The sequence below is a fragment of the Chiloscyllium punctatum genome, chromosome 42 (assembly GCF_047496795.1).
Source record: "Chiloscyllium punctatum isolate Juve2018m chromosome 42, sChiPun1.3, whole genome shotgun sequence".
In the NCBI taxonomy this organism is placed as follows: domain Eukaryota; kingdom Metazoa; phylum Chordata; class Chondrichthyes; order Orectolobiformes; family Hemiscylliidae; genus Chiloscyllium; species Chiloscyllium punctatum.
The window spans coordinates 37969704-37980112 of record NC_092780.1 but is presented as its reverse complement, the minus strand read 5'-3'; the positions used below and the strand labels follow the sequence as shown (position 1 = coordinate 37980112).

At 41.5% G+C, this 10409-nt stretch overlaps 1 protein-coding gene across 1 annotated transcript; it reads left to right on the top strand.

Moving 5' to 3' along the window:
• The first annotated feature begins 5544 nt into the window (after window positions 1-5544).
• LOC140465904 (cyclin-dependent kinase 5 activator 1-like) lies at window positions 5545-8066 on the top strand. The gene has a single exon (XM_072561830.1). It carries the CDS (start codon window positions 6321-6323, stop codon window positions 7209-7211), a length of 891 nt encoding a protein of 296 aa, XP_072417931.1. The 5' UTR covers window positions 5545-6320; the 3' UTR covers window positions 7212-8066.
• The last annotated feature ends 2343 nt before the right edge of the window (window positions 8067-10409 follow it).

Genomic DNA, 10409 nt, shown 5'->3' with positions numbered 1-10409 from the left:
TTGCAGAAGTAACACTAATCCTACTGATATCCCACATATGGAACACTGGCATGTTTTCATTAAATTGTCAGCTTACCGATTTGAAACATACCTCCCTGGCTTTTTCTTTTAGTTTGGGATTGCATTACCAAGAAAAAAGCAATCAGAATTGTTAAAATGAGATGTTGAGAAATGTCAGCAATTGTCATGATTTGGAGATGCCAGTGTTGGACTGGGGTGTACCAAGTTTAAAAATCACACAACACCAGGTTATAGTCCAACAGGTTTAATTGGAGGCACACTAGCTTTCGGAGCGACGCTCCTTCATCAGGTGATTGTGGAGGGCTCGATCGTAACACAGAATTTATAGCAAAAATTTGCAGTGTGATGTAACTGAAATTATACATTTGAAGAATTGATTGTCTGTTAAGCCTTTCATCTGTTAGAATACAGTGATAGTTTCACTTCTTTCATGTGTAAATCACAAAACCCTTTTTTAAAAAAAGTTGCATTCTCAGGTTAGCTGTTAACAATGGTGATAGCTAGACAATATTTTGAAGGTGTTAGCCCCCTGTGTTCTCTGTCTATGACCTGATGTTTAGATTGATTGGAATCACTTTTTAGATTGGAAACAAAAACTACATAGAGTTCTACATGAATGTATGTAGTTTTTGATTCCATTCATGTAGAACTCTATGTAGTTTTTGATTCCAATCTAAAAAGTGATTCCAATCAATCTAAACATCAGGTCATAGACAGAGAACACAGGGGGCTAACACCTTCAACATCTTGTCTAGCTATCACCATTGTTAACAGCTAACCTGAGAATGCAACTTTTTAAAAAAAAAAGTTTCACTTCTTTCATGCGTAAATCCTAACAATCAATTCTTCAAATGTATAATTTCAGTTACATTACACTGCAAATTCTTGCTATAAATTCTGTGTTACGAGCGAGCCCTCCACAATCACCTGATGAAGGAGCGTCGCTCCGAAAGCTCGTGTGCTTCCAATTAAACCTGTTGGACTATAACCTGGTGTTGTGATTTTTAAGTCAGCAATTGTGTGTGTCATTTACAGAAGTGAATCCAGGTGTTATTCCCGCATTGCTCAGGAGATGTCGCCCTTGTATGGAATTTGAGTTCCTGAAAGACGAGATATAAACACGTGGAAGGAAATAAAATTGGACGGATCGCTGGGTAGGATTTAAATCACTATCCGAGAGCCCTGACCATCATAATTTATCTCCTTTTAAATGATCAAAGTGTTTTAACAATTCAGTTCACTACATGAATTTTTATCTACTTGACTCCGCAGATGTAAACATGCAGTAAGGGAGAGAAATATTTTAGGAGAAAATCCATTTCTCCTTTCAATTGGACGGACGTAAAATATATTCATATTATCCTTAAAATTTATAGGAGAGCGAGCAGAGAACAAGCGACGCTCGGCTACAACCGGGAAATATACATGACATCAAAGTGCGACATTTTATTTACTTGTGTAATCCAAATAATGCAAATACTGTTTTGTTTCCGGAGATCCGGCTGTTGCACTGGATAAATTAAATCTATGGTTATTGAGAATATTGCATCTACAGTCTGTCAGGGAGGATGCGCAGAAAATCTGCAATTTCCCGTATTTGTAGTTTCACAACAAGCCGGTCTCCATACTCAACAAGAGAATGTTGACCGGGTGTGAGGTAGGACTAGTGGTTATTCATCACTTCCTATATACAATGCTATTTGCCCGGGTCGCTTGGCCTATTTGTAATGCAGCCTAACGGTAACAGCGTGGGGTCAATTCCCATAACAAGTTAAATCGTTATCTTTCTCGATTAACAGAGTAGCCCAATGGTCCTATGACAACTTTACCCTTTATTATTCGATGAAGTTATGCAGCTGAACTGCGCAGGGGAGAGGAAACTAAGTCATAAAGTTGGCTAGAATCTGGATTCCGTCTTCACTAACATTGAAAGTACACACAGGTAACATACGTACTATAATCACAAGGACGAGAGAGGCTAAAGAAGCTGACACCTGCTTAAGGTAGACCACCAAATCTTCAGCAGCACTCACATCTCAGACACAAGTACTAAATATATCCTTTACTCTAATAGAACTAACAGCGAGACTTTAATAGACTGACAGGCAAACGTTTTTGAAAGCATCTTTTAAGTGGTTGTTCCTAATTGCTTAACTAAATGTTGCAATTATTTGAACAGAATGCTCAATTCAGAAGCCACTTGATTGCACAAAGTGATTCAAATCCAACCATTTTTCTTTGTTCTTTCATGCACCACGACATGAACTACACTTGTTTACCATCCGAAGTTGCTGGTAGTTAACTGGGGACATTTCAGAGGACAATTAATCGTAATTTATATATTACCTTTCATGACCTCAGAACCCCTTACGAGGAAATGCAGCAGTCTATTTCAGAACAGCAAGATCCCAGAATCAGCAATGCAAGGATGAGCAGTTAAGGTACTTTAGTGGTACTGAGGCACAAATATTGGTCAGAACCCTGGAGATTTCCCCCTAAATCATGAATTGATCCAAGAAACCAGACAGTCTTGGCTCGATGTCTCAATGAAACAAAAACTGCACTAGATTGGTGTGGAACAGCTGTCAGCCCTGCTGCCTCACAATACCAGGAACTTGGATTCAAATCCACCCTCGAGTGACTGTCAGTGTTCAGTTTGCACACTCTCCCTGTGTCTGTGTGGATTTCCTCCCACAGTCCAAAGATGTGCAGGTTAGGTGGACTGGCCATGCTAAGTTGCCCATAGTGTCCAGGGATGTGCAGGCGAGGTTCGGGATTGGCCATGTAGATTTTGTACAGAAACTTCTGGAATGGGACTTAAACCTCAAGTCCTTCTTCACTCAGGCTCAGAAGCAAGTGGCTGACATAGGGAGAATTTAATAAATACCTCTGTCACAATAAGGCAGTAATATAATTAAAACTTTTACTCACCATGAACCTCCTGAATAACACTAGAATGATTTATAATGATTTAAACCTAGTAGATCACTGTCTTGAAATTATCTGGGTTTGGGTGAGAATTGTTTTTCACTTTATTGTAAACTGGTTTTAGTCAGTTTGTTTTATTCATGTTTATAAGGTCAGCAGCTGACAGCCCTGAGCACCACCATCATCGTGTCACTGATGCCATTGTGACTTTTTAAACAAAAATAGAAATGGGAATGATATCTGTGCTTTTTTTCAATAAACATCAAATTCTGTGGCCAGTATATATTAAGTAGTGGCTAATGACTAACTGGATGAATTACACGACAGTAAAGGATTTGAATGATGTGGCAAGCCACAAAGACAAACTTTAACATATAATCACAGTCTGAGTTCCAGGATTAGAAAATGAGTATTGTTGCTTGCCTGTTATAAACATGGTATACTGATATCAGAGCTTGAAACTGCATCTTCCAAGATCATGCCCAAATTTGCTGCACTTCATAAGCAAGTTCTTACATTTATACAGTACCTTTCATGACTGCAGAACTTCCACACTTCTATGTAGCCACTGCTTTAAGGAAACCCAGCAGTGAATTTCACATGGCAATCCTTCACAAACAGAAATGGAATACGATCAGATAATTTCCTATTAACTGCTGTTGGTTGAGGGGTAAATATTGATCCGTACACTAAGAACTCCTCCAAACTTGTTCATGACAGTGCCATGAGATCTTTAATGCTTGTCAGAGAGAGGATAGGGACCTGGTACAACACACCATCCAAAGACAGTACCTTCAGGAATACTCATTCAGCACAACACAGCAATAAAATGTCAGGTTAGACAGTTTTTCTCAAAATGCCAATTTGTTTTTCTGTTTACAAATCAAGTCAATGCTGAATTTTCATCTCGGTTTGTGCAGTGCACAATGTATTAATTTAAATGACAATTTTAAAAAAGTGTCACAAATTATGCCATAATCTGTGGACTATAGCCTGTCTCACATGAGGCTTCCCACAAATCAACAGTTTCAAGAACATGTTTGTGAAGATAACTGGAGAAAATCATTTCTTGATCTTACCACAAATATTCCATAATATTTTTTACTTTTTAATCCACCTCTAAAATGTTGACAGTCTGACTGAGCTTTCCTTTGCCATTAATGTTAGATTCTTGGTTAGCTCAACAGCCATATCTGACGACAAACATTGTACCACTGAAGTATTTATAAATTAGACAAAATTTGAAATTAAGCTGCCCCCACATCCCAGGTTAGGAGAATATACTGATTTTGAAACAAATATATCTGACCAAGGACTAGTTCACCTTCTGTGCAATGACTCCTAGAGAAAAATGAAAATCTATTTTCCTTTATCTCTTTTGCTCCCACTCTCTCTGATTCTTTTTGTGTCTGGTGAGTCTTGCTGCCCCTCTCTGTACAGTTGTTATAAACTTTCTCTTGATGTCACCACTTTGTTTGTTCTCAATCATTTGGTTGCTGTTTTACCTCAATGTTGTGTACCCTCTTCAGGAAGTTTCTATTTAAGTCGACTCAAAATGCTTACATGTTTATCTGCTGAAATAGACACATGCATCTGTACAGCATGTTTCTAAACCTCGGAATGTACCTTAAATAAAACAAGGAAATGAAGGTACTGGAAATCAGAAACAAGAACTGAAAGTGCTGGGGAAATTCAGCAGGTCTGGCAGCATTTGTATAGAAATAAACAGAGTCAACACTTTGTTAGACCTGCTAAGTTTCTCCAGCATGTTCTGTTTTTGAACCAAGGTCTAGTTCATCATCTGTTTAATGACTCCCAGAGCAAAACGAAAATCTCTTTTTCCTTCATCTCTTTCTCAGCAGGTCTGGCAGCACCTGTAGAGAAATAAACAGAGTTAACACTTTGTTAGACCTGCTGAGTTCCTCCAGCATGTTCTGTTTTTGAAACAAAGCACATCATAGGCATTGGAAGCATTAGTTTGAAATATGGTCACTGTTGTGTACTGAATTTCTTTGATTGAATATTTCTGAGTATGCAGCCAACTGAGGGATAGAGCAGACGGTAATAAATAATGATGCAGGCCTGATGGAGATAGTAAGATGGAAGATGCAATAGTACTTATGGCAGAAGTGAATACAGTGGTGGGTGGGTAAAACTTTTAAAAAATGTTTAAACTTCAATGCTTACTGTGGTGAATTTTACCTTCACCTTTCCCAATGTCAGGATGTTACAAAATATTGCATACATTTGAACGTGTTTAAAAAAAACCAGCATGCTTGAGAAACCGAGAAGGTCTGTCACACCTGTGGGCAGAGAAACGGAGTTAAGGTTTCGGGTCCAGTATGACTTCTTCAGAACTTACAGGAAATACAAGTCAATTCACACACAGTAAGCATTGAAGTTTAAACATTTTTTAAAAGTTTGAAATGAGGGGCAAATATTGTTTATGACACCTTCTTTGGAACAGCATTCGGAATAATTTTACACGCAGTCACTGCTCCTGTGGCAGTTAAAGGGTTAAGTGAAAGCCTCCCCTGTTTGGAAAGCGTTGTGTGTTATGACTGGTGCTCCTGGAAGGAGGCGGGGTGTGTCAGAACGCAAGAAAAAACAGTTTCAGCGAGGAAGGCGGAGATGCAGCAAGAGAGATAGAGAGAGGGGAGAAAAACGCCGGCATCCGGTGGGACTGTGAGGCGGTGGGAGCCCTGAAGCCCCTCTCTTTGTGCTCTGAGCCTGACTGACCGCGAGAGGCTGGCCCCCAACTCCCGCAACATGCAGCCTGGAAAACAGCCGCCCGTGTAGAGGGAGAGCGATTGGGGAAACGCTCTCCCAGGACCGGTGCATCCAGACCCTCCCTGGACCAGCGGCAGCAGCAGGAGAAGGACTGGCTCCTATAAACCAGGGGCAAGGGAGAGAGGAGACAGGGGCTGGGGGCTTGGACTGAGTCCGCACAGTTCCCAGAAGAAGGAGAAAGGTCCAACTTCGTCGCCTTTTGGACAAACCGGTGAATCTGCCATTTTACTGCAGTGTGAGTGTGTGTGACACATCGCCATTAATCTCGGTGCTGCAGATTTCCAAAAAGAAAATCAGTGGGAGTGGACACAAATTCGACTTAAAAACCTGGGCTTTCCAAACGCTGCAGATGACTTGGATTAATCCCCGATTTTTAAAAGAAAAATTGGTCGCATTGGGAAAATAACCAAGAGACTGCACATCTGCAAGGCGGCACCCCGACGCAGTGAGACCTCAGCAGCATCTGCAGTATCCCCCAGCTGAGAAGTGAAAGCTCCAGATAGATCCCAGCCCCAGAGGCTGAGCAGTGAAACCCCCTTCCCCGAGCCCACCCCCCCAGGGCAGCCGTGAGTCCCAGCACAATGGGTACCGTGCTGTCTCTGTCCCCGAGCTACAGGAAGGCGGCTCTGTTTGAGGATGGCTCGGCCACCGTGGGCCAGTACACGGCCGTGCAGAACAGCAAGAACTGCAAGGAGAAGAACCTCAAGCGGCAGTCCCTCATCTCGGTGCTGCCCTGGAAGCGCATAGTGGCCGCCTCGGCCAAGAAGAAGAGCTCCAAGAAGGTCAACCCCAACAGCTACCAGAGCAACGTGACCCACCTCAACAATGAGAACCTGAAGAAGTCTCTGTCCTGCGCCAACCTGTCCACCTTCGCCCAGCCGCCGCCGGCCCAGCGCCTCAACCCGGGCTCGAAGGTAGCCTCGACCCCCAAGAAGAGCCCCAGAGTCGGCTCTGCGACGTCTCCCAAGAGGGTGATAGTGCAGGCGTCCACCAGCGAGCTGCTCAAGTGCCTGGGCGAGTTCCTGTGCCGCCGCTGTTACCGCCTGAAGCACCTGTCTCCCAGCGAGCCGGTGCTCTGGCTCAGGAGTGTGGACCGCTCGCTGCTCCTGCAAGGTTGGCAGGACCAAGGGTTCGTGGCTCCGGCCAACGTGGTCTTTGTTTACATGCTGTGCCGAGACGTGATCTCCCCGGAGCTCGCCAGCGAGCACGAACTGCAGGCCAGCCTCCTGACCTGCCTCTACCTGTCCTACTCCTACATGGGCAACGAGATCTCCTACCCGCTCAAGCCCTTCCTGGTGGAGAGCTGCAAGGAGGCTTTCTGGGACCGCTGCCTCAGCATCATCGACGCCATGAGCGCCAAGATGCTGCAAATCAACGCGGATCCCCACTTCTTCACCCAGGTCTTCGCCGACCTCAAAAACGAGTGCAGCCAGGACGACAGTGGACGGATGCTCATAGGCTTGGACCGGTGACTGAGGTTCCCCCCCCCCCCCTTTCCTTCCCATTCCTCCCCCCTTGGCTGCATCACTGTCTCTGAGACACAGACACATAAAATCTCGAGAATCGATGAGAACCTAACCGATACCCCGACTGAATTGAGTGTGCATCATTTTCCTTTACTCTGTATGTATGTGTGTGTGTGTGTGTATGTGTGTGTCAGGGGGGTTCTAGTCCGAAAGGGATTTATTTCCATGCTGCTAAAAAAAAGTGTTTTAGAACAAATTTAAAACCCGTCCTGGATAAACGGCACGTTTTTTAAAAGATCTTCTTTAAATTGCTACAGTGGTATTGTGCATGTAAAGTATCCCTGTGTCCCTGAGACTGATATTAGAACTGACTGTACAACAACTTTAAAACAAAACACCAAGGAAAACACTTGAGTATTGGGATAGTTCTTTTTTCCATTCAATGTTTTGAAGAAGTATTTATCGACATCAAGAACGAGGGGAAATATATATATACTTTTTTTCTGTCGTTTTGGGATGCACGTGACTTCTGTTTCTCTGAAATCAGAACCTACTAAGGATGTGCCATTTTCACACGGAAGTCTGTCTGAGAGACTTCAGTTGTACATTTTGAAAGTGCTAATATTATGAAAATGTTTCCCAGTGCAATTTGTTATTTAAGAAAAAAAAATCTCTGTTGACCAAATGGTGTTATTTGTTGTATGTGTGTAGGGTGTATGTATGTGTGTGTCTGGGTGAATTTGAGAATATTGGTGTCACAATGCTGTGAACAGCGGTGGCTGTATTTTATGTTAATGTTTTTTTTAATTTCTATTTATTTTTGTACTGTGATGAATAAATGCACTGATCATTCACGACTGATTGAGCCTGTTTGAGAGTTTTATTTCAGGTAACAAGTGTGAAATTTTATCTCAGAATGGAGCTTGCCTTGATTAATGGCAGTGGTAAACAGCCCCACTTCCCAGTATATCTTAATTTTTAGTTTAACTCTGCAATAAATTGAAGTATTTTTATTCTAAGGCAATAAAACATCCTCGTAATTTTTGCTGTCACCTAGTTTATTCATCATTAATCCACCCGACACCTGTTGTATACTTACCTGCATGCATATAAAATTTACATTGTCAGAAGTCTTAAAAAGTCGTTTGCAACTTTAATGTTTTTCTTCATATCTGTGCCTGAAATTTTGAATTACTGTTAAATCTCATATTGAACCACTGGCAGGTTTCCTCTACATAGATGTTACACACATGTCCAATAATCTTAGAAATAATGTTGATATAGAAATGAATATTAAGTTCCCTTTGAATTAATGACTTCTTCATTTTACATGGTCTAACCCCTGCTTCCCCCCCCCCCCCCCCAACAAATTTCCTGTGATTCCTGTAGTCCTTAACTGTTTAGATTTGATTGGCAATATATGATAACTATAACCTACTCGAGCAGTTTTATGAAAGATCAATCCTACGAGAAGTTTAGGTAGCTTGTGTGTATTTATGAATTGGTATTAATCTGAACTCATCTTCAACTGCAATTTAGACGTTCTGTGAGGTCAGTTCTCTTTATGCAACAGGGAGTCAGAAATCAATGCTAACAAGGCTGCTTTTAAAACAAGATCATCGTCTGCTTTTAAAACAGGCAAATGCACAGAAAATTATGACAAGTACTTGGCAATGCTACAGCATGTTATCAATTCTTCCCACGTCTACTATGACACTTTTGAAATTACTGTTGATTTAACAGAATATTATTTTTCCATTTGCCTATAGCTTGAGAGATAGGAAATTGACAATATGTATTGTTTGAATGATCTAAGCTTTTGAAGAACTTGAAGTATTTAAATACATGATATCTTACCCATGTCCATTGATAATATTTTTTGTGTATGGGAGGGAGTGTTGGCTCTATGTAAACACCTAGTGGCAAGAGAATGCAACTACAATGTGACAGGTGGCACATCAGGAATGTTGACCCAATAACATATGTAGTTCTGAAAACATCCTAAGGCTCTTTTTCAGGGGCATTACAAAGCAGTATTGGGCATTGCACTTTACAATGTTGCTGTGGGAGGATGAAGAGAGATTCTGACAACACAAATAAAGCATTTCCTTTGACTTTTAGTGTATAGATGTACGTGAGTAGAGTTTATTTGCTTGGTACCTCGAAGACTCAAGAGTTTATATCTGGTCAAAATTAATGGAATGAAAGTGTTCCCTTTGTATGAAATAAACCAACCTTGATTTTTGGGAGGTAATGGATTTCCAGCATCAATATCATCCCCCAGTTTGTAGCTAAATTAGCAGACACAGGATTAGTTGGTGTGGAGAATTGGAAAACATTACGAAGTTACAGCAGAATGTCTCTTATGAGGGTGGGACTAGATATATTATGGCAATAGGGAATGTTGGAAAGGGCTTGAAAAGGTAAATTATACTGTTAATGTATTCCAATGAGGACATTCACCTAAAGCCAGTAGTGTGTTAGCAAAAGCAGAAATAAAACTAATTAAAAAGAAATAAATTGTTTGATTAGATTAGATTACTTACAGTGTGGAAACAGGCCCTTCGGCCCAACAAGTCCACACTGCCACGCCGAAGCGCAACCCACCCATACCCCTACCCCTACCCCTAACCTAACACTACAGGCAATTTAGCATGGCCAATTCACCTGACCTGCACATTTTTGGAGTGTGGGAGGAAACCGGAGCACCCGGAGGAAACCCACGCAGACACGGGGAGAATGTGCAAACTCCACACAGAGTTTGTGTTGCTTGAGGTGGGAATTGAACCCGGGTCTCTGGCGCTGTGAGGCAGCAGTGCTAGCCACTGTGCCACCCAACGCTTATTCATTTAAATTTTTATACTGGAAGTTTAAAGAAAATCTTGAATTACTCAGCAGGTCATGCAACATGTGCAGAATAAGAAAGCAGGGACAAAGGCTTTAAATGCTCATTGACAATTTAAGGCAGAGTCCTCTCATCAGAGTTTGCAAGCATTTTAGATTTTGCCTTATGAAGTTATAATGACTACATTTCAAAAGTTATTCATTGGCTGTAAAATGCTTTTGAATGAAATGAGAATTTTTAAAAAACGAGTTTAAAATGAAAGTCCTTTTTCTGTATTAAGGAAAAGGAAGGAGGTGGAAAATATTACCTACTCCCACTCCAATAATCCTTATCCAGTCAAGATTAGATTGGAGTTGAAT